General features: G+C 35.4%; 3 protein-coding genes across 3 annotated transcripts; 2 read left to right on the top strand and 1 right to left on the bottom strand.

Annotated features, from left to right (window-relative positions):
- Positions 1-946: 946 nt before the first annotated feature.
- On the top strand, positions 947-6224 carry LOC132606565 (NADH dehydrogenase [ubiquinone] iron-sulfur protein 8, mitochondrial). The gene is made up of 8 exons (XM_060320140.1): positions 947-1133; positions 2912-3011; positions 3495-3548; positions 3646-3737; positions 3916-4029; positions 5339-5406; positions 5490-5601; positions 5733-6224. The coding sequence occupies exons 1-8, from the start codon at positions 1080-1082 to the stop codon at positions 5826-5828; spliced, it is 690 nt and encodes a 229-aa protein (XP_060176123.1). The 5' UTR covers positions 947-1079; the 3' UTR covers positions 5829-6224.
- Positions 6225-8592: 2368 nt separating this feature from the next.
- Positions 8593-16017, top strand: LOC132606564 (cyclase-associated protein 1-like). Its single transcript, XM_060320138.1, has 10 exons — positions 8593-8999; positions 10486-10654; positions 10726-10790; positions 13184-13493; positions 13569-13716; positions 13800-13909; positions 14016-14071; positions 14175-14231; positions 14337-14480; positions 15476-16017. Exons 1-10 carry the CDS (start codon positions 8730-8732, stop codon positions 15560-15562), a joined length of 1416 nt encoding a protein of 471 aa, XP_060176121.1. The 5' UTR covers positions 8593-8729; the 3' UTR covers positions 15563-16017.
- A 593-nt stretch (positions 16018-16610) lies between these two features.
- LOC132606563 (putative proline-rich receptor-like protein kinase PERK6) lies at positions 16611-24298 on the bottom strand. Its single transcript, XM_060320137.1, has 8 exons — positions 23469-24298; positions 21368-21976; positions 20957-21043; positions 20577-20647; positions 20216-20292; positions 17816-17957; positions 17553-17714; positions 16611-17280 (listed from the first exon to the last, which is right to left on the bottom strand). Exons 1-8 carry the CDS (start codon positions 23998-24000, stop codon positions 17071-17073), a joined length of 1890 nt encoding a protein of 629 aa, XP_060176120.1. The 5' UTR covers positions 24001-24298; the 3' UTR covers positions 16611-17070.
- Between the last annotated feature and the right edge of the window lie 708 nt (positions 24299-25006).

Genomic DNA, 25006 nt, shown 5'->3' with positions numbered 1-25006 from the left:
ATGAATTAATTTTATTTTTTCAGATTTGTCCTTATTAAGTACGAAGTGACCAAATCCCAATATATTAAGTTAATAGTAATACTCTCTCCGTCTCAGATTATCTGTTGTGGTTACCAAAAATAATATCTCAAATTATTTATCGTTTTAGAAGTTTAAGGCATAAATAATTATGTTTTCTTCATTTTACTTTTAGTAGAATTTAATCATTAATGAAGATGACACGTAAATAAAGTAAATATTAATGAAGAAAGATTATAACTTAGACATAAATAAGGGTAAAGCTAGTCAAATGCCCTCCTAATTAATATTTCTTAAGAGGCCTGTAAAATTAAAAACGACAGATAATTTGAGACGGGGGAAGTAATAATTTCTTAAAGGGTGTGTTAAAGACCAAGTGATCACTTATTTTGAACCAGAAGGAATAATATTTATGTTCAAATGGTCAAATGTTACTCCTTGCGTCCCAATTTAAGTGTGTTATTTTCTTTTTAGGTCTATCCAAAAAGAGTGTCTCTTTCAATATTTAGTAAGTACTCCCCCCGGATAAAAAAAAAGAGTTCGCTTAGCCATTTGCACACCCCTTAAGAAACTACTCACTCCAAGAAAAAAATATGTAAATTGACTAAACTACCCCTAATTAAATAAGCATTGAGATTTGACCACATAACACTTAATAGGGGTAAATCTAGAAAGATAAGATTAATTGTTTCTTGATTCAATAAGTGAACACTTTTTTGACCCAAGAAAAAAAGGCTAAATGGACACTTTTTTTTTATCCGGAGGGAGTATTTCAATTTTAACATTTTATATGACAAGTTTAAGATCAGAAAATTTAAAGCATTACACACATCTTTACTTTAAGATCACAAAATTTAAAATTTTCATTTTATTTCTTAAATTTGGTGGCAAGTCAAACACACACTTAAATTGGGACAGAGGGATTATTAATGCAATCTGTTTGCAGTGGAGTCGTACAACAGTGTTAAAGAGTAAAACGCAGCGTTTTAATCATAACCAAAACTTTCAGTTGTTGCTAATCGCTGTGAAGGAAGAACCGAAGCCCAATTTGCATCTCGACAATGGCCGCCATCTTAGCTCGTAAATCGTTATCTGCTTTGCGTTCTCGTCAGCTTGTAAGTCTCCATTTCTTTTTACATATTAATCGATCCCAAATTAGTTGGGATTTACTATCTGAGGTTTCGCACAGTCGATCCGCGTCATAATTGCTAATTCATACAATATTACGCCTGTCCAATTCAAACATAACTGTGTTTTTCATGAAGGTTTCATTTGTGGTGTTTGATTATCGGAGGAAACTTATGGGGGGTGGGGGAACTGTTTTCTCCGTGAATATCTCAATTTACACTCCATACCATTTGCTCTAACCAATGCTTAAACATTATTATCAATTTTTCTGCTAGATGTTTCATCAAAATTTTCAATGCAAAACACAATCAATAGTTGGACATTTTTATCGATATTTAATACGTGTTTTCCAAAAAGATTTTCCCTCGCCAACCAAACACTGAAAACATTTTCCAAGAAGAACATTATCCTTCTTACCAAGCACACTCTTTGCTATGATGGAAAATGTTTTCCTGCAAAATAAGTGGTTTTCGTACTTATTTTCTTGTGTTTGATACGTAAGCAGAAAATATTGCCCCAGCCCCAAGATCATTTGTGTATAATCTACGCAAATACTATGGGAGTTGAAGGCGGGGGTAGGGTGTGGGGGTGGTGGGGTGGGGGCTGTGGGGATGGAGTGTGTTGAATGGTGAGGAGGGAACACTCAAGGAAGTCATTTTCCTAATTTTTGAGGAGCTTATTTTCCTAGAGAAAATGTTTTCCAAAACATTTGACCATCCAAACATGCGAAAAATGAAAATATTTTCCGGAAAATGTTTTCCGCCATACCAAGCTCACCCTTAATATAAGTAAAGTTTGGATACCCCCACCTTTCTTGTATTCATGAGCATCACACTACATCTAGGTGGCCTGATTTAAACTGCCTTAACATCCTTATTTTGGTGCTTTGGTATGTAGATAAAGGAGGTGGCGATGGTATGTTGACCGCGTAAAAAAACACTCAATACTTTTATGTATTCTCTATAAATTCCAATGTCAGTAAAATTATGTGCATCTAACTGTTTCATTATCCTTGCTTGCTCATGGAGCTGTTTGAAACTCTGATGTTATTATTAAAGTTAAACTTACCTGCACATTTTGGAAGGAGTTAAGTTTGAATAGAGTTAAGAGATATAGATGATTCATATAGCGGGACCCAACTTGTTTGGGTTGAGAGGAAGCTGATTGATTGATTGAAATGTACCCGTATGACACTCGATTATATGACTGTCAGCTTTCATTTTAATCCATTGTACTCTGAGCTTATGCTTGAGAGGAGAACCTCCTGTCTTGTAAATTAGTGTTTGTTTTTAATACTGTGCCATCGAACAGTAATGGAAGCCAACACTGCTCGACAACTTTGTTTTGCATACTGTTATTTTTCATATTGGAGTTCCTTCAAGGCGCATTTTCATTTACTGGAGTTATTTCTGAAAAAGGTAGGGTAGAGAATGGTCTTTTTCTGCATATCCCTTTTTCTCTTGCCCTTACAAGATGCAAACCATGATTAGATATTTTGGCTGGTCTGATGTTTGAATTAGCTTAAAGAGATTTTGGATATCTATTATTGCTGTTTTTATTCATGATTGACAGTTTGACACCGTTAAGATATGCTCTGTCTGTTTGAGAAACTTTGGTGAAAAGGAAAGAGGTGACAAATACTTGGCTACTTTAGGCTTTTGTTGTGTATTACAACTCAAACATGTATGCATATGTGTTTATAAAATGTGTCAAAAGACTCGAAGCTAAGTGGTTTGATCTTTTCTTCTTTGTTTGGGAGGTACAGGTTTTGGCAGGACAGGCACTGCAAGGGACTAATGGCCACAGTGGAACTCTGCTTGGTAGCAGATCATTTGCTACCAAGCATTCGTTTTCTACTGACAAAGGTCTGTGCTATGCTCTCCGGTCCTCCCCCCAATCCCCTAAGTCAAAAGGCCCCTTTTTACTTTGCATATCTTAACATATAAAACATCTGTATGACTGACCCAGCCTAGACTAATCTTGTATTGTGCCAGTTCGCTACTGATGATTGCCCAGAGGTGCATGATTTTTGACCTCCTAGATTTCACATACAATGTGCCGTGTAGTATATGACCTCTACAATCAGACAGCAAGAAAAATTATATTCACGTTTGTAGTACGGATGCCCATATTAACCATCCATTGCGATTAAGGACAAAATGAAATTGGCTTTACTGGTTTCATGATACCATACATTACGACCTATTTCAGATGTACAATGTTGCAAGTGTAAACTACTTGGATCAGAGTTGATGGGCTCTATCATTTGTCAAGCTGTTTCTTGGAATCTACTTACTAGGTTCTTTTTGTAGAATAAATGATTCTAGTTACTTTTTCTCATGCATCAGATGATGAAGAAAGAGAGCAGCTAGCAAAGGAGTTGTCAAAAGATTGGAATTCAGGTAAAGCCTTTTCAAAGATCTGTTCTTGGAATTGCATTTTGGTTTCTCTACTGCTTCATGCATTATTAAGTTGGTGAATGTTGTCAAATAAATGCAGTTTTTGAGCGAAGCATCAATACACTATTTTTGACTGAAATGGTTCGAGGTCTGATGCTGACTCTCAAGTACTTCTTTGAGAAGAAAGTAACGGTAAGTCTCCTTCTGCTTTGACTTTTTATATCTTTGTCCCTTTTTTTTGGTTTCTTTTCCTGTCAGCCATTTGCTGATTGACTCTGCTCCATCTAATTTTGACATGGTTGCATTTTACATTTTATGGAGTCTTTACATCGATGTAGCAGAAAATCCAATAACCATTTTCACTTTGCAGATTAACTATCCTTTTGAAAAGGGCCCTTTAAGCCCCCGTTTCCGTGGGGAACATGCTCTTCGACGCTATCCAACTGGAGAGGAAAGATGCATTGCATGTAAACTTTGTGAAGCTGTAAGTGCTAGTTTCAAATGACTAATATCAGCTATAATACTTGATCTACATTTGCCACTGGGGTTTGCCACTTTGGTCTAGCGATGAAGGAAGTACCACACGGAATGCACATGTCTGCGAGTTTAAACCCAGCTGAGCTGCTGAGGACTAAAGCCAGACTAACTGGTGCTTGAGTGGGAGGAGGGTAGAGGGACAGGCTTGTACTATCTCAAATGTTGAACCTATGAACCAACTGGGGCTGGGTTGGCTGTCACAGGGGATTTCCTCAGTTACTAAAGAAAAGATAGTGATACATCATACATCTTAATTTTTGCATCTTGCTCACATTGATAGCCGTTGGTTACTCTTATGAAACTTATGGTTTATGTTATTTAGATGCCTTCATGTGCATGGCCACTATCATTTTACTGAGGTGAGAGTTTGAGAAGGTAGAATATGAAAGTTGGTCACTTATTTTGAGATTGCTATTAGTTGTTTGTATTTAGGGCCTTCTGGGGAGTGTATGCACTTAAGTTTACAAGTCTCAAAATTTTTGTTGCCACGGATTCTTCTAACCGCGCTTCCCGACAAAAAAAAAGGTTGTAGCAAAATAGAGGTTGAAGAAATTTCAAAATGGCCCCAGGAATTTGGTCTAGCGGTAAGGTCGCAACATGTGAATTAGGTGCACATCACGGGTTTTGAATCCAGCTGCAGACAAGAGCATGGTCTTTGAGTGGATAAGGGTAGGTGGGTGGGCCCAATATCCACTGAGTTTCGAACCTTGCACCACTACACCCTTGGGGTTTCTCGGTTATAAAAGAAGTTCAAAATGCCTAAAGATGATTCGGTAGAATGTAGTTAGTTTATTGCATTCAACCTTGAAACATCTCCTATTCTCCAGATCAAGATCCTGATCAGTTAGTATGGTGATTAAAGGTGAGAGTTGGCAATGTATGCTTTACTCTCAAGGATGCGAAAGCTGTGACAATTACAGCATTCTCGTCTGGGAAGAGCATATGCAGTTTATAGAGCACCTTCAAGAAGTGTAAAAGCAGACAAGCACGTAAATTTATGTTATACAATGGTCACCAGTATGGTGAATGTTTTAACTTCCTTAGTTCACATTGCGACAACCTAAACTAGAAAGAAAGAGCTGCCATGGAGCTAGACCAGTGATCTCTTTATCTTTTTTCAAAGGATTGTTCGTCCACCATTATGAACCATGGTGCTGCCAGATTTAACCTATGGCTTCTGTCAATGATGTTACTAGCCTAATTTATAAAGTATGATGTGTCTTACTTACTGAAACAAATAAATGGGAATTTAACAGATTTGTCCTGCTCAAGCTATCACTATCGAGGCCGAGGAGCGAGAGGATGGGAGTCGTCGGACAACTAGGTAGATGATGGTGGTTCTTTCAATGTCATACTTGCTATTCAGACATCCGTCACCCATGTTTATGTGTAAATTGAATTTTACAGGTATGATATTGACATGACAAAATGCATTTACTGTGGATTCTGCCAAGAAGCCTGCCCTGTTGATGCAATTGTTGAAGGGCCCAACTTTGAATTTGCAACTGAAACTCATGAGGTTTGTTGTAATAAGTAAATTAACTATGTATCAGAGCGAAAGTTGAGATAAATGAATAATTTATATCCCAAAGCATGGAAAATGTGGATGATAACTACATGGCTTGACTAACGTATTGCTTAACCCATTAGGAACTTCTTTACGACAAGGAGAAGCTTCTTGAGAATGGTGATCGATGGGAAACTGAGATTGCAGAGAATCTGAGATCTGAAAGCCTCTACCGCTGAGTGCTTTTGGTTAACTTTTGAGTTGCGATACAGTGGAACTTTCTAGCTTCTGGGGAATTAATAAAATAAAGGGATCTATTGAAGGCTGTTCTCTTTTTGTTCTTTCTGTTGCTTTTCCATTATTGAGATGGCTCTATTTAGTATACAAACAGATTGGTGAAAATATGGAGCAGCATCTTATCATATTTGATAAAGGTTGATGCTACTATTTTATGTATTCTAGAGTGACAAAATGACAATTTTGTGAAGTAAAAGTTCTTGTCAGTTTAATCTGCTTCATAGGTGGTGTCTCTTTTAGTTTCAAGATATTGGTGTTTATTGTATGAGACATGTAGCCCATGGTGTATCCGCCTGCTCCTGTATTTGCTTATTATTACCAAGTTTTTGGGATTTCAATCTTTCCACTTGAGCAATGTCTCATCAGCAAATATTACTGAAGTGCATAGATTGCAGTCTTTTTATTTTGAATTGGCAATCCTGTTGACTCAAAATTATACGAAATTTTCAAATGGTAGTATCTTGACATTGTCACAGCCTTTTATTATACACCATTGAAGTGAAGTGTTGGAGTATTACAGCATGCATGCTATTACTAGTTTCAACTGTACTCTGTTTCAAAATGTTTTTTTAGTATAATAGATTAGCACACTTCTGGAAACCAAATGTGGAAGCAAAAAAGGGGGAAGACTTTGAGCCCGTTTGGCTTAAGCTTATAAGTTAGTTTTTTTGAGTGTTTGGCTGGCTAGCTTATAAGTCATTTTGTGCTTAAAATAAGCCTAAAAAAATAAGTTGGATAGTCCAACTTAATTTTTTTGACTTATAAACTGATTTCAGCTTATAAGTTGTTTTTTTTAAGCTAAGTCAAACGGGCCTTTGAAGCCTGGGACCAATAACAAGGAAAGCTTCAGATTGAACTAACGGAAAAGGTCCAAAAATACTCCTGAACTATTGAAAAAGGTTCATAAATACCCTCCTTCCACCTTTTGGTCTAAAAATACCCTTAAGGTTTGTTTTTGGCTCAAATATACCCCTCAAACTAACAAAGTTAAAGTTAACTCTTTTAAAAAGCCAAATGGCATTTTGTGATTGGACACATACATTATTTAATTTAAAATTAAAAAATATGAACAAAACTGATTTTTTTTTTCATTTTGTGAATTAATCAACGAAATATGTTTTTTTTTTGCATTTCGTGAATAAAAAAACGAAATAGGAAATTATATTTTTTTTTTGCATTTCGTGTATTGAAAAATGAAATAGGATAAAAAATTAATTTTGTTCATATAAAAACGAAAATAATTTTTTTTTATCCTATTTCGTTTTTTAATACACGAAATGCAAAAAAAAATTATAATTTCCTATTTCGTTTTTTTATTCACGAAATGCAAAAAAAAAACATACTTCGTTGATTAATTCACGAAATGCAAAAAAAAAAAAAACAGTTTCGTTCATATTTTTAAATTTTTTAGTTTTTAATTTTTAAGTTTCCACACAATTTTTTTTTAAAAAAAATATGTAAATTACGGAATTTTATTATTGACAATTTTTTTTTAAATCTGGAATTTTAAATTACTGGAAATTTATTATTGGCAATTTTTTTTTTTAAATTTGGATATTTTTTTAAAATTACGGAATTTTATTATTGACCAATTACAAATTGCCATTTGGCTTTTTAAAAGAGTTAATTTTAACTTGTTAGTTTGAGGGGTATATTTGAGCAAAAAACAAACCTTAAGGGTATTTTTAGACCTAAAAGGTGGATGGAAGGGTATTTTTAGACCAAAAGGTGGAAGGAGGGTATTTATGAGCTTTTTTCAATAGTTCAGGGGTATTTTTGGACCTTTTCCGTTGAACTAATAAAGTTGCACAACATGGAGTTAATGACAGGTTCAATAATGTGGGGTTTATTTTAGGTTTTGTAAGTATTAGGTCATTATTTATGTTTTCTAATCCAAGTACAAAAAAAAATATAAAAAAATCCAAATACAATAACTCTCTATAAAACTATTAGTACTAAATTTGAATCATCCAGAGAGAAACTATTTCTAGGAAATGGTCTTAAATCTCTTTTGTAAATATTTCCAAAAAATTGTCCAAACGGCAAAGTTGATAATTCTGAGGTTGATTATCCATTGAAAATGAAAATATTTTAGAAAGAGATTATAAATTAAACTACATATTTGCATTTTTCATATACGAGTAAATTTAGTGATCCAATAATGACTTCGAATGCCTATTGCATTAATTTTCCCACTATTAGCCTTTATGGACCCTCTGTCGAATTTGTGTTTTCATGCTAACTTTTTGTATTTTTTTAAATTTTATCGAACGTTCTGAATGACACTTTTAATCCATCTGGTTTCCTCAATCTGTATTTCAGAAAGAAATATTCTACTCCCTCTGACTAGTTGTCCATTTCTACTTGTTCAATTTGAAAAATTAAAAAATAATTTACGGTTTGATACTTATTTTTTTATTATTAATTATTGGATTAGAAAATTTAAGATTTAAATAATTTTTATAATATTTTATTAATTTTAATAATTAAATAAATTAATAATAATTATGAGTGATATAGTAAAATTGTCAATTCAATACACTATAAGTAAAAATGGACGGAAGAAGTATTAAAAACACTTTCAGGTGTGTTACAACATAGAGATGACCATCATTCTCCACTTACTAGACACGTGTACGCCCTCAGATTGCCCAAGCTTTAGACTGCAGCACACACCATAATATTCCATTTTCGTAACGGCGTTTCAAAGTAAAACACTAGATCAACTTTTTCCGCACAAACATTCTCCCCACACACACGCACACAAAACAACAAACGCTCACACAGATCTACAACTCTATCTACCAATCACAAACTTCATTTCTAGAGAGAGAGAGAGAAAAATGGATGAGAAGTTGATACAGCGATTAGAGTCCGCCGTGTCGCGGCTGGAGTCGCTGTCCGTCGGCGGCGGAGCTCCGGTTGGAGACGGCGGAGATGCGGCGGCGTTAGATCCGTCGATTATTGCGTTTGACGATCTGAGGTCACAGTTCGTAGGGAGAGTACGGAGTGCTGCAGAGAAGATTGGTGGACAAGTTTTAGATGTTACGAAGATTGTTGAAGAAGCTTTTCAAGCTCAAAGACAACTTCTTATCAAAATTAAGGAAACTCAGGTTAATTTAGCTTCTTTTTCTTTTTTTTTTTTAAATGAAATTCAAATGGATAGATATGATTCCTATAGCTGATATTTCAACTAGTTTTGGATAGTTTATACACACAGAATTACAGATGATATACTGTATAGTTGATTGATATACTTGTCATTGTTTGGTATACGAGTTGAGTGTGCCAATATACAGTTGAAGTATGTGATGGAATTTACATCCTGTTTTGTTTTGATAAGGCATGCAAGTCACACTCTGTTTGGTTGCTTGTTACATATTGTTTCATAATGTATTATATTATATTATATTGTATTGTGTTGTATTGTATTGTACTGTATTGTTTTGATGAATACAACCTGTGGATAGATCGTACCGTTACATACTTAATGCATGTAATGTTAGAATACCAGTCATAAAAAATAGCAATAGTTTTCGTGGCAAATTCATTAATGATTATTCTACTTATAATGTTAATGAACTTAAATAAAAGTTATAAAACCTAGGTTAAGAGAAATAAATATTATACGTAATATAAAAACATATTACATGGATAGAGGATTGCAAATGTCAAGGGTAAAATAGACATTGAATAGGATAAGGGGGGTAGAATATTTATTGTTCATAGTTGAGGGGGGAGTTTGATTTTAAAGCAAAGTTGAGGGGTGTAAATAATTTTCACCCTTTTTTGTTTTGATAAGTCATGCAAGTTATATTTTCTCCGGTTTGTCTATTCAATTTAAGTAGTACAAATGCGAGGACTTATATAGCATGTACCTTTTGTTTTCTCGTTGTTGTATTTCATGTGGTTTCTGCATCATGAGTGTGGAAAAACACTAATGATTTTATAGTATATGAACTAGTCTAATTTGGAGGGTAGGGAGACTCGTTTCAAGTGCATCAAGGTGATAGTACTCAAGAGTCGAATAGGTCTTGTTGGGGAATTCTGCTAATTGAAACAGTTATGAGGTGTCCCGGTCTTTGGATTGGACGTGTAGTTTCCCTCGAAATAAAGGTTAATTTGGAGCATAAGAAGTCTTGTTCCAACTTCATGGAGAAGATAGAGCTCAGAAGCAGAATAGGTTTTACTGGTAACTTCTGCTTATCGGAAAAAAAAGGGTCTTAATTGTAGCTTCTGCAGTTCTGCTAATTGAAGCAATTGTGAACTATCCAAGTTTTTGGACCGGACTCGCTCTTTTTGTCAAAAGAGGTGTTGAATTTTTCACTTTGAAGTTGTCCATGGCGCATGCAGAGTGTAATTTCTTATGCAAGTTTGCAAAATCTTTCAAGTTTTCTCCTTTCATTTAATGCAACACACATACTGCTGCTATAGACTGTTAACAGACCAATCTGTTAACCTGTGTGCTGTTTGTTATATTAAGGACCTTGAGGTGTTGTGATAATGCACTCTGATTAGCACAAGAATCTCTTCTGTTTTTGAAATATACTTCTTTCTTACGCTGCCAATATAATGCTCACTTTTGGCCTTGATCTGCAGAAACCTGACATGTCTGGTTTGGCTGAGTTTCTTAAGCCTCTGAATGATGTGATTGTGAAAGCTACAAAAATGACAGAAGGTCGGCGATCTGATTTCTTCAACCACTTGAAGGCTGCTGTTGATAGTCTAACAGCCCTGGCATGGATCGCTTACACTGGAAAAGATTGTGGTAAAATATTCTCTAACTTCTCCACTTTGTTTAGTCCCAGTCTACTTGTTGACGATGCTGGTACTCTCCAGGTTTGAGCATGCCTATTGCACACGTGGAAGAAAGTTGGCAGATGGCTGAATTTTACAATAACAAGGTAATTAGACTTTCTCTAGCTGCTCACTTTTTCCTATGATCAGTCTCTTGATTGAGGAAGTCTTTGAAATTTTTTTGTGTGATCTGGCCAACAGTAGCTGGAAAAAGGAACCATGATTATTTATATTTCATTCATACCTTAGATTTCGTTGATTAGTGTTGTTTTTTGAATTTACTGTCCTTCATTATTGGAGCAAAAGAGCCATTTGCACTTTTTATCCTTCTTGCCATATGCCCTTTTATGCAGTATGAATAAGTGAATGCTATTTTTGGTGCTTTTGGAATGGAACAAAAATTTTCCATGGGAAAGACTTAACTCTCAAAATTGTTTTTATATATCAGTTTCTAGTGTTTGGTTGGGGTAAAATTTGTGATATATGGTAATAGTACAAGGTGTAGGATAAGTATAAAGATAGTGTTTTGGTGATATATTTTTATTACTGAAGGTTACTGTCAATCACTAAACGGTAGGCCACGACATGAGTTCAAACCCTGCCACAACAAAAATCTGGTATTTAAGTGGAGAAAGGGTAGAAAACTAGAAGGGCGGGTCCATTATCCAACGAGTTTCGAACTGTGTGCAACTGACCCTCAGGGAATTCCCGGTTATCAAAATAATGTTGATTGAAACAAGTGATATGGAGTAGAGTTGGATATTTGTAAATGAAAATGACTTCACTGATAAGTGACAGTAGTCATGGTTTTTCCTTTTTAACGGGACGTATTTTTGAGTAACTGCATATGCAGAACATTTTCCTTCTTACCCAACTACTTGAATCAAAGTATAATGGAATCATTATCAAAGTATAACGAATAAGTTGATAATTCTTCATTTGGCACTTCTTGAAACTTAAGTGTGTGCTTATAGAACATTTGAGGAATTTTATGAGATGATTCATAACAGAAACCATGCTTGTTCTTTCTCATTGAAAAGCAAAACACAAACATAATTGGGTCACGTTTGAAATGGAGCTTGTGATCGGGGACCTCTCTGGTCCACCTTTTGTCTTTCTTATTGATGATTGGAAACTAGGAATCTAACCAAGGTTTGTTCGACAGTGAGTTAGTACAAGATGTATGGTAGGCTCACGTTACAAGTTCGAATTTTAACCCATGAATCTAACCTGTTTTTAAGTGGAGATGTCGGTACAGAGATGGGTTCAATATCCGTCGAGCTTCGAAGTTGGAAACACTGACTTCTTGGTTATCAAATAAAGGAAGGAAGAAAGAGAGAACATCATGATATGTTGTTGCAATTTGAAAAAAGTTGTTACACTTTGCAATCCTATTTTTCTTAAAAAAAGGTTGTTGCAATTTGAAGTGAAGGCTGAAGCATCTAAAAGAGTGCACAAGGGTGTGAACTCAACCTGTAAGGTGGGAGAGGTTAAAAGGCCCAAAAGCACCTATGGGCAGAGAATTCTTCAGACATTTGAGTTCTCTAGAGGCCTCCTAGGGATTGGTGGTATCTGATCTCAGAATTCTGGGAGAAAATTTGATGCCTTCCAAGAATCAGAAAAAAGAAAATTGAGGCCTTTGGCCTTCCATTACCAAGTTCTTGATTATTGGAGGGGCTCCGCAAGGTAGTCAAAGCCATAATCACCAAAATAAGGCCGGAGGTGAGAGTGGTGGTGGCAAGGATAAGGAATTGACAAGAGAGGTTGAACTTGTCACTGACTGTGTCTGGAAGTGTTCCCAAACAAGTATAATTTCCACTCGTTAAGTTTAAAAAAAGAATCATTGTTTCAAGAATCAAGACATTCTCCTTTTTCCTTTCTATGCTATTGATTTATGAATAATCCCAATTATTTGGGATTGATGTGTAGTTATTGGCGTTGAATTGAAAAGCAAAGAAACGAGTTATTAAAAGTAATTTCTTAGTCAGTGATCGTTCCCCAACTTGGGTGCACGGCGCACCTCGGCTAATCTACCTGTAAACTTGTCCAGCCCACAAGTATAGGTTGCCAAAGTAAATCCTGCTCGTCGAGGTCAGAGTGATATGCTCGCCCCTAATGTTATAATTGAAATTTGAACCTGGAAACTCTAGGTTATTACTCCCATGCCTCGGCCACTAGGCCATCTGCTAGGAGACTTACCAAATGTGCTTTTTATCTTTGTTTCCATAATTTAGGACCCCAGAAGAAAAATGAAAAAAATTTAAATAACAAAATTACTTGAGTTGCCTTTAGCTAGAGCAAAACGGTACTCTTGAGTCCATTCAGTTCTTGATGGAGAAGGATTTTTGCTTTGAATTTTCTTCCGAGCTGGAAGATCGTATCCAATTTATGCTCTGCTATTTGGTTGCTGTTATGTATGCTGTTTCCTTTCCTTAATAAATAAGGTGGTGTATAAAATTTTCATACTGTTCTAATTTTTATTAAATTTTATGATATATAGGTCCTTGTGGAGTTCAGAAACAAAGACCCGAATCATGTTGAATGGGCAAAAGCCTTGAAAGAGCTTTATCTTCCTGGCTTGCGGGATTATGTTAAGAGTCACTATCCATTGGGCCCTGTATGGAGTGCTACAGGGAAAGTTGCTGTATCTGCACCACCAAAATCTCCCGCACCAAGTCGTCCTATGCCGCCCCCTCCACCACCAGCTTCTCTATTCAGCTCTGAATCTCCCCAGGCTTCATCATCACGCCCGAAGAAAGGGATGGCAGCTGTTTTTGATGAAATTAATTCGGGGAAGCCAGTGACCGGTGGTAATGCTCAGCTACCTGCTCTCCTGTTTAATGTAAGATACAGTTTTACCCTTAGTTGATTGTTCTTTTTTCTAGGATTGAGAAAGGTGACAGATGATATGAAGACAAAGAACCGCACAGACAGAACCGGGGTCATTAGTGCAGGAGAAAAAGAAGGCCGTGTTAGCTCACCCTCTTTCTCTAAAGCTGGACCTCCAAAACTGGAGCTTCAGATGGGTCGTAAGTGAGTGAAATTCTGCTCTCAATTAATCTATGCTTGAGATTAGGTAAATATGTTTCTGACTCTGATCTTGTGTTTCCTCCAAGATGGGTGGTTGAGAATCAAATAGGAAGAAAGAATCTAGTCATTGATGATTGCGATGCAAAGCAATCTGTCTATATTTTTGGGTGCAAAGATTCAGTTCTGCAGATCCAAGGTAACTTCATTTTTAAATCTAATATGAAGTAGTGGCACAAACTGGAAAATAATGAGTTGGTTTTCAGCGCTCTAATATGCAGAGGATCTTGTTTGATATCACACAGGGAAAGTCAACAACATAACAATTGATAAATGCACTAAAATGGGAGTCGTATTCACGGTCAGTGCCTGATTTCATAACAAGGGACTAGGTTGTTTAAGTATTGGAGGCTGTTGTGTCCTATACCTACGTGCTTAATTTGATTTATAACTTTGGTGGACAGGATGTTGTTGCAGCTTTTGAGGTTGTCAACTGCAATGGTGTGGAGGTGCAATGTCAGGTATTCAAATAAGTCTTTCCTTTGAGGTTTAGTGATGTATCTATTGGAACTTCAGTTTTATGTATCATGACCTCGTCATTTTTTCCCCTTGTGTGCCCTCTTTAGGGTTCAGCCCCGACAATTTCAGTTGATAATACAACTGGATGCCAATTATACTTGAGCAAAGATTCTTTGGAGACTTCCATTACAACAGCTAAGTCAAGTGAAATTAATATTTTGGTTCCTGGTGCAGGGCCGGATAGCGATTGGGTATGTTCTTTTTTTCTTTTCCTTAATTATCTATTCATGTGTTATCTATTTATGCTGAGCATCAAACTCATATGGGATGAACTTAGAAGCTAATGACCTCCAAAAGCATTGTCGGTGACATTCCACTTGGTGACAAGTTCTTAGTTGGAACATACCTTTAAAGTATGTGCATGAAGATAACGCATGCAAGTTTTGGACTTATATTTGAAGTTGAAGTCAGAAAAAGTTATTTTTGAATCAGAAGTTGACTGAAAAGTTTCTGTAAGTTGACATTGTGCATGGATAGTCGTAGTTCTTTTTCTAAAAAAGGTTTGTAAAAGTAGAAGATCAGTGAGTAAAAGTAGATTTGGAAAACTTCAAACCCCAATTCAACTTGATTTTTTTCTTTCAAGCTTAAATTTTGTTATCAATTTCACAAACGCCAACTTGCAAGGTGAAACCTCTCCTTACCGTTTTAAGAGGTGGCAGAACAGAAAAGGAGCTGTTGATGCTTATAATCTGAGTTTCTGTTAGTGTTTCAAGCGCTGTTCTGTATATACATTACACCACCAAAAGCCTGTAAGGTGAGCTAAATGCTGAGCTGAAGCCACACCATGGGCTTTTAAAGAAGATCCCGTTATGTTTGAATTCAGTGTGATATTCTCATCTTCTTGTGTTATTCTGTCTTTTTCTTATTTCCTTGGACACGCTTGGCAACATCATGAGCTTCATACCAGCAAGTAAATCTGAAGACGCCCTTTCTCCTAGCAAAAGATGATGCTATTTCCTTCCTATTATCAATAAGTATTAGATGAACAGCACCTGCCATCTCAACTGATGTGCAAGTACATATTATAGTAGTACTGTAGAAGTATTTTTTTCACCTTAATAACAAAAGTGGTTGAACTTATTTCTGGCTGCGTTAAATCTCTCTGTATTTCCTATTTCAATCAACTAGTTTTTTTCTTTTTGGATGATTAGTTCGAACTAGTCTAACGTACGGACAATTATTGCAGGGTGAGCACGCTTTACCGCAGCAGTTTTCTCATGTATATAAGGACGGCCACTTTGTGACCACACCTGTCTCCCATTCAGGAGGTTAACTGGTGACAATTTCCACATTCAAATGCTTATGCCTTTTCTTCTGAATTACCAATTTGTTTTTTCTAGAAGAGTTTAAAGGGTGGTTGATTATTTTCTTTCTTGAGTGTAAGTTATGGTCTGATCATTGTATCTTGTGCCTTTTGTCCGCATCTCGTCTCGGCTGTTTTTCCAAAATGAGCGACTATGTGACTTTTTCTGTGGTCATACGTCTGTTATTTTTGTATTAAAAGCTTGATTTTTGTAAGGATATCCCTGTAGTGCTGATATCCGCTGCCATTGTCCAACGTTTCCTCCTCGAAAAACGTGCATTTGCTGGAGAGCATGTCCCACTTCTTTTGACTTGTATAAAACCACTGGGTGTGCGTAAACATTTTTAGTAAATCCATAGGGGGGAACAATTTTATTATTGTGGACGGATGGAGTAATTTATTATGGTACTTCTGAATTTCTGCTATTATTTGGAGCCGGCTCCTCTCCAGTTCCTTTCTCTTCGTTTTCCTCCAGTTGGCTTCAGATTATCAGCACATGTCAAGTTTTTAATCTAATGTCTCACATTTATTTGATTAATGCATATTTATTTACAAATAAAATTTCTACCCTGCTCGTCGGAAACTGCTCGTGGCTGAAAAATTAGTAGTATATCAAAGAACGCCGCGAATTAAAATACCGCCATCAAGCAACAAGCCCATTTACGTTGAAATACGCGTTGTGATCTAACTTGGCTTCCATGCTTTGTCAACCGATGTAATGAATTCCCACAGAATATCATTCCAAACTAGGTCTTTTTAAACTAGAAACGTAGACATTAAGTTTGTGACATTTCAACTATATCATTTTTCGTTATCCACCACTGACACCAATTAAGGACTGCTATCAGATAACACATAGTTGACTAATGACCTATCATACAAATAACTTAGCTTGGTTTCATTCCCATTTTCTAACTACACTTTGATGTCTAACTACGCAAAACAGTGTCGGAACAACACTAGAAATATGTGAAATGTTCTCATATAGTTTTAAACGATTTATGTTAAATTGAGCATAACAGTCTTATGGTTGAAGCTAAATAAGAAAACGTTCTCAAACCAAAGCAAGACCAATGAAGCCAAATAAATTTTAGGCTTGTAGCTAAAACTTGCCTACAAATGTCTAGTATACATACATGCAATTGCCAAATCGGTAAATAACAAGAGTCCCGAGATGATACATAAAAAGTGCGCACCATTGTTGTCTTAAGTTCCAACAAAACAAAAATGACACAACTTATAAACAAACTTAACCAAAAAATTGCTATGTACTCATGCTGCTTCTGACGAGCAGATATATACATTTACCACCATTAGTCTAATCTATGTTTCAAGGTGGAAGAATATATACAAAAAAAGGAAAAAATGAAGCTATTTTTCAGTAGCTAAAGCACCCTTCCAATCTAGTGTACAAGACTACAAGTTTTGCTCCATAAATTTGAACTACTCACATGCTATGTTACAAATGCTATCAAGGGTTACTTGGAATGGACAAACTCACCAGTCGATCCATGTTCACTACCTGTGAATTCATCACTTGATATTTCAGATTTCTTCAACTTAATCCCATATGAACCTCCCTCACATTCTGAACTTTCGCCTGATCCAGGTATTCCACTATGACCTGGTGTTGATCCTTTATTTAAATCATCCAATAAAGAAACATCGCCTTCTAAAGTACGTACAATCTGCAAAATGCAATATATTGTTGATCAACCAATCTTTTCTAGTGCATTATACGACACAAATCTATTTTTACTATTCTTTTTATGTTTCGTACAAAAGAAACACATTATTTAGATTATTTTACCATTGAAAAATCGATTAATAGAGGCTACAAAAAATTTTCTTAATTTATAGCTATATATACTTATAAATCAAAGTTAATAGTACTTACTTGATAAGGAAATTCACTATTATAGAGCATATATAAAAAAGTAGTAATGTATGAGAAACTAACTTGACTCATTTTTGGACGTCTCTTTGCAGAATGTTTGATGGATGCAGCGGCACAAATGACCATGCATAGCATTTGCTGGCCATCAAATTTTTCTTCCAAGCGTGGATCTATTAACTCATCATAATTTCCACCCTCTGTTGCACGATCGAGAATTGGCCTAGCCTGAATGTACATATATAAAAGATGTGCATTTAAATCAGTTGAAATTAAGGATTTTACGTTTTGTTGAAGTAGCAAATTATTAAAGTTGAAAATATACATACCCAATCAACTAAGTTGTCACCGTCACTGTTGAGATCTATTGGACGACGTCCAGTTATAAGTTCCAGAAGCATAATACCATAAGAATATACATCAGATTTTTCGGTCAACTTGCCGGTTGAAGCGTACTCTGGTGCCAAGTACCTATTGTTTTTGAAAATAATGAAAACAAAAATAATTCATCTAATACTTTTGAGAGAAATGGAAACATTAGTAGGAATAGAAAGCAGAGAATTTGGAAAGAAAATTTCTGTTATTCTTAAAGGAAAAGAAGTCTAAATTTTTTCTTGTATTGTAGGAGTGGGCGTTCGGTATTCGGTTCGGTATTTTCAAAGTTCGAGTTCGATAATTCGATAATCGGTAGTTGAAAGTGCATACCGAATATCGAACCGAAAAAGTGGTTTGGTAATTCAGTAATCGTTAAATCAAACTTTGATTCGGTATGGTATTCGATAATATCGTATTGAAGTTGGAGTCGATTATATTATAAATTTAATATTGTTCTTCCATTTTTTTTTTTTCTGTTTTTCGATGTGCAGCTTTATAAATATGAAGCCAGTAAAGAGCAAAAACAAGAGCATCCTTCCAGTTTATCCAAAAATCTAAGTACATATAAAGATCTGAGCTCCACTAATGTAAGAAGCAGATAGCTAGCAGCATCCTGATTCTTTTCAAAATGGAACACCCTATGAAGAACTGAAATGAGAGAAAAATATAGGCTTGAACTAATCAAGCGAAAAACACCGTACTAGATCACCGTAAAAGGCTGAGCTAGTAAAATAAAACAAGCACGGTAATCAGGGGTTAACGTGTTGGAAATTTGGGAGAGCAAGACAACAAAAGTAACACTCAAAACTCACTAGAAGAGAAATGGAGGAAAGATGATTTTCTATTCAACTTGACTTGATCCAAATGGCTAGATTACATGACTATTTATAAGTGAATTCATCCATGTATCTAGTCTAGCATACATGTATTACTATTCATAATTTCACACTTCACATCTTCCAAGTACATGAATAAAAATTCACTAGACTAATCTAGAATTTTCCACCAATTCATGTATCTCCTAATACATTAATCTACTAGTTCATGAACTCAGTGGTAGAGCCACTCATGGCCAAGGGTGGTCACCTGCACACCCTTAGCTGGAAAATGATACTAGTATATGGATTAGATATTATAGTTAATTGGATATATAATAAATTTTGAACACCCTTAAAATAATTGAGATAGATAGTCACCCTTAAAATAATTGAGATAGATAGCTTAGAGGTAAAGGGTGTTCAATTTTACCTAAAAGTCACGGTTTAAAGCTTGCGTCGAACGCTGGTCATCTTCTTTCTTTAAAAGAAAACATACAAACAATGTCTGAAGCTACTTGGTTGATTTGTATTTGTACTTATTTTCTTCCATTTCTGACTGAACTTATTTGTATTTGAGTTATGATTTGCATTTGGTTTATTCCTATGTTGGTTTGGAGTTACGTTGAACTCATTTATTGAAGCTCCTTTAGTCTTTCTTCTTTCCTTCCTATTTCCTAGAAAAGAAGAAGACGTATTGTTAAAAAGAAGACAACCAGATCTAATAGCAAGTTAGCTACCACTTATGTTGTTCTCTTTTCTTTTTTAATTGTTTTTGTGAACATTTTAATTATCCAACTTTGTTCTCTTTTTTTTTCTTTTTTTTCAAAGAATATTAATTAGTCATTATCTCTCGCTTTGTAACATTCTCGGAATGCCCCTTGTTGTTCTCCACTTGTAGGATTACGTACACTGGGTATGTTGTTGTTGCTGTCATTGGATACTGTAATCACCGTAAGAGTTTTCTAGCAATGAAACTTGCAAAATCAAATGGACCATAAATTTTTAGGCGGGTGTGCAGTGATAATGTTAAAAAAAAAAATCTTTGCACTCATTCATCGGGAAAAAAATTATATACTCGTCAACATTTGAACAACCTTATCAAAATTTCTGGCTTCACTACTGCATGAACTAAATTAAATATAATATGAACAAGTTTATTTTTTCAACAAACGGGACACAATGGCCAAGCATGCACTATTTGGCATTAATCAATCAGACCATGAGCACACGCAAAAATGATAGGATTCGGAAACTGAGTTATAATGGAAGATTAACAAGTATGAAGACATCAAGAAAAGCTAATTGACACAACTAAAAGACATCTAGATATATGGGTTATAATTAGGGGTGGTTTTTTTTTTTTATAAATAATACGATATTCGGTAAATATCGAATACCGAACGGTATTAATACATCATACCAAATCCGAACACGAATATCATAATTCTAAAATTTTACTCCGAATACCGTACCGACTACCTAATTACCAAATATCAAATGACAACTAAAACAATAAGATATATTTAGATTGCTTACCCAAAAGTTCCCATGATACGGGTAGACACATGAGTAAAATTATCGGCTGCAAGCTTAGCTAACCCAAAATCAGCCACCTGTTCATAACAATGTTCGTTAGGATATTCATAATAGAGTTGAACAATGTATAATTAGCGAAAAGGAAATTCCTGAAATATTAGTTGGTCTTGTTGTGTGACATGGTTGCTTCTAGCTAGCACATTTATATGTACTCCATCACGTCACTTAAATCAATTACCCATTATCTGTAGAATCAATTTTCTGAAAACTAGACAAGTAACCTTCAATAGCTAGCGCGCAGGTTGAATTACAGTAATAGTGTAAAATAAGATAATCCTACGTACGTATAATATTAATATACCTTGGCTTCGAAGTTGTTGTCCAGTAGGATATTTGCACCTTTAATGTCTCTGTGAATAATGCGAGGGTGGCCTGAAATTTATATAAGATTACTTAGCCATCGAAGGAAATATATATATATATAAACTGAAGCAATCATTGATGATTTATGGGTCTTCTTCTCTTCATCCGGCCACTTCTTCAGTGGCCGACGTTGAACTTTTTTTTTCAAGGTTGAGCTTGTTCAATTGAAACTAATGCTATGCTGAGTGAATCTCGGGGAGAGGCACGAACTTAAGGAGCTAACTTAAGCTTGGTCAATAGTCGTTCCGGTCCTAGCTAGCTGGTTCCATAATCTAATTATCCAGAGGGAAAATGTTAAATAATAAATAATTGACTTACAATCTTCATGAATATAAGCAAACCCTTTGGCTGCTCCTATTGCAATTTTAAGCCTCGTAGGGAAATCCATAACTGGGTTACCAGGTCCTACAAGGATATATGGACAAGTATTAAAGAAAGGAATAACATGTTTAAAAAGTATTATAACTAAATTACTAGAGTTTTACTAATTTAAGTGTGTTTGGTATGACAAAAGTCATTCTTTATTTCAAAAAAAAAAGAAAAAGAAGTCATTCTTTATGAAAGCTATTTTTTTTAATTATCTAAAAAGGTATGTTTTCCTCAAAAAAACGGTGATTCTGAAACAACAAAAAATGACTTTCTCGTGAAAAATATTTTCACAAAAATGACTTGTGTCATACTAAACACACTATTAAGTAATGTTAGTATGTACATATAAAATATTTATACCATGAAGGTGATATTCAAGAGTGTTGTTAGGAATAAACTCATAGACAAGCATCCTTTGAGATCCAGAAATGCAATAACCAACTAAAGACACAAGATGTCGATGATTGACACGGCTTATAGTTTCAACCTCAGCTTGAAATTCCCTCTCTCCTTGTCCGCTGTTTGATTTTAAACTTTTTACAGCGACCTCTTTACCATTAGGTAAAACCCCTTTATGTACAACTCCAAAACCACCTTGTCCAAGAAGATTGGCCTTAGAAAATCCTCCAGTTGCAGTTGCTAAGTCATCATAAGTTAAACTACTTTGGTTAAAACCAAAAGATATATTTGATGGATTTGGAGGCCGTGGATTAGGGTTTTTTTGTTGTCGTTGTTGGTGTTGTGTGCCAGAGAAATTAGCAGACCTCGTGGTGCTATGTTGTGTGCCGGAGAAATTTCTAGAGCTCGAGTTGCTCATTGGTGGTGGCGGCGATGGTGGTGCTATCGGCCAATTATATTCGGAGCTGACTCCAGCACTGTTAGTTGGAGGGGGAATCTTAACAACATGTTCTGTAGATTGGACATTCTTGTTCCAATTCCCTTGTTTTTCATTGTTATAATAGTCATCTCCTGTACAAATAAATGACACACTGATTTAGAGGCCAAATAATAAAAGGCAACAAGCAAGATAGCAAACAGATATAGGAAATCAGAAGAATGGTCTGATTTGAAATTTATACACCTACTATTACTGCAATTAGATCTACTATAGAAGGTTAAGCTTACTCTTCATGTTACTAATTACACTAGTTAATAATTATCTGTAACGATCTTTTAATCGATCTGATAGTGTAAAAAATTCCTATACTGTCAGTGTTCAGTGTTAATGACTAGAGACAGACTGAAAAGGATGGGAATTGCTCAAGATGACCAATGCTTGCTGTGTGGAGCACAAACTGAGACAGTGGACCATTTATTTTTCAAGTGTGTCTTCTCTCAAGCATGCCTCAACAAGCTATTCCAATGGGTGCAAATTCATGTACAGAATCAAGAATATACAAGGTTATGGACAAGAGTAGCAAGGAAAGCTCCGGGAAGAATGAGCGGGAAGTTCCTCTGGGAGATGTTAGCAGCTGCCTTCCACCACATATGGATGGCTAGAAATGAAGCTTTGTGGAACTGCAGAGTTCCCCAACCTCAGATAATATGCAGGAAAATCCAAATGGAGTGCAAGGTCCGAAGTGTACATATTATGCAAAGGAGAATCAGACAAAGAGATAGAGATTGGATACAAAACGTCTTAGAAAGTAGAGATGCATAAGGAAGTTTATAGGGGAGACATAGTATGATCGAGGAGCTTAGACTCAGTTTTGGTGGTCTGGTTTTTGTTTTCCTTTTGTTTTCGTTATCATGCTCGGTTGTAAGGGTTTTTGTGTGGATGAGTTATGGATATGATAGTTTGTTCGACCAAAAAAATAAAAAAGAAAAAAAAAAGTAAGTTGGAGTTGATCATTACTGCGATGTTCATTTTATAGGCATTGTATACAACGAGGTCAATATCTTGATAACGAACTTAATAAAGACTAATTATGGGCTTATGATGATTCTGACTTCTGAAGGTAGATCTTTTATACTTAAAAACTAACTATATTCCAAAATGATAAACAAGGAAACTAAGGGAAGGAGAAAATAAAAACAACGGCGTGGGGGAGTGGGGGAAGAAAATATAAACTAAAAAGAAAATGCAAAGAGTGAGATCCATTTGTTAAAATGAATCGGGCTTGTTTATATTCTCTAGTGTATTAGCTGAAAAAAATTACTCCACCCGTCACAATTTAATTATGTGATACATTTTCTTTGGGCACGAAATTTATGGTCCACAATAGGCATATTTATGTCGCTATAAATTATGTTAAAATAAAAAGTTTAAACTTTAATTATTTTTAAATATAAAAAAAATATCACTCTTTTTAAAATAGACTAAAAAAAAAAGTTCATCTCATCAATTGGGGATAAAAGGTGCATCTATTTACAGCTAGCCAAAAGATGATCTCAGAAAAAAAAAAAAAAACATTATATCCACAATATAAGGTAATTAAGAGATGAAAAAAGAATAGATTACTCTTGGCTCTATAAGAATTGTCCATGTATAAGCCCATATGATCACGTGGCCTCCTCCTTTTCTTTTTACACCAAGATATGAGGCAAACTAGCGATAGAAGAAATAATAATCCAGCAGCAACACCAATTCCTATAAGAAGCGTTTTGTCATGATTATTGTTGTCAGATGAGTCACTATCATGTGAAGAATGTTTTGGTAGCGGTGGTGACTTATGTCTTGAATGAGAGTCGGGTGGGGGCGGTGGAGGGGGCGGAGATGATTGTGATCCTCCCTTAGATGAATTTGACGATTTTGGTGAAGGTTGAGACTTATTATTATCATTGTTGTTATTATCATTGTTATTATTATTGTTATTGTTATTGTCGTTGTTATCATTAGAAGAGTTAGTACTATCTCCGGATGGTGATGAGCCCTCGTTAGACGAAGAAGATTGAGAATTTGAATCCTTGGATAAAGAGGATAATGAAGAGTTATTGTGTGACGAGGAGGAGGAGGAAGAAGGTGGAGATTCCTTAGATTTTGACGAAGACATTTTTGAAGAGTCTTTGGTCAATCCTAGTTAGGTAAAAGCACGCCTTATAGATCCTTTGGCTAATCCTAGTTAGGTAAAAGCACGTCATATAGATCCTTGCCACTCTCCCAAAATAATCAATTCCTGTTGAAAATGACATTAAATCATCACATGAAAAAGTTGCAATTGCATGCGGTGCTAATAAAAAACCTAGGATTTGAACATAATCTAATTCTTCTTAACAATGAACAAGATAATAATATGAAGTCAAATATTTCTGTTATTCTTTCGTATTGTCTTGTAGAGACAAATTAGAAGAAAGAGAAGACATGTTAGCGAAGAATTAGAGGGAATGGAGGAGAAGAGGTGATTGATACCTTTAGGAGAAGGGCAGGGAGGATCTCAAAGGAAAGAAAGGTCAAAACATGTGTATGTGATAATAGTTTTTACAAAAAGAAATTATGAGTCATATTCCTTCCTCATACTCCTCCTAAATTTAAGGACTAATCATTATCTTTTCGTTATTACTAATATTTTAAAGGAGAAATAACAGTTTTCTTTGTTTTTATTTATAATTTACGCCTAAAATGGCACGTACCTTCTATAAATAGAGCAGAAAGTCACACATTATAAGTGGCAGAGGTAGGCGAAAGCCAAAGCACCCTCCACCAAAAGACCTGTGGCAAAAGGAAACCTACAGGGACTATATGCAAAGTCCTATGGACAACATATATACAACAAAAGTATTAGCTTTTCAAAAGACATTTTTCCTATGTATTTGAGCTACTTCACTTATAATTAATAATGGCATGAAAGATGTCATTGAGAAGCTGGTGCAGGAAATTTGGACCAGGGAATTATTCAACACAACTCAAGTCCCTATGCCTCTCCTGTGCTTCTAGTAGGGAAAAAGGATGGATTTGATTTATGATGGACAGACAACTTCATGAAAGAGATTTGAGTTTAATCGCTCCAACCTTATAGAAAAGTGACACTGTCAGCTGGAGGCGATTTTGCTAAGTTATCA

Source organism: Lycium barbarum, chromosome 8 (assembly GCF_019175385.1).
Source record: "Lycium barbarum isolate Lr01 chromosome 8, ASM1917538v2, whole genome shotgun sequence".
NCBI classification, from domain to species: domain Eukaryota; kingdom Viridiplantae; phylum Streptophyta; class Magnoliopsida; order Solanales; family Solanaceae; genus Lycium; species Lycium barbarum.
This window is presented reverse-complemented; position numbering and strand designations above follow the sequence as displayed.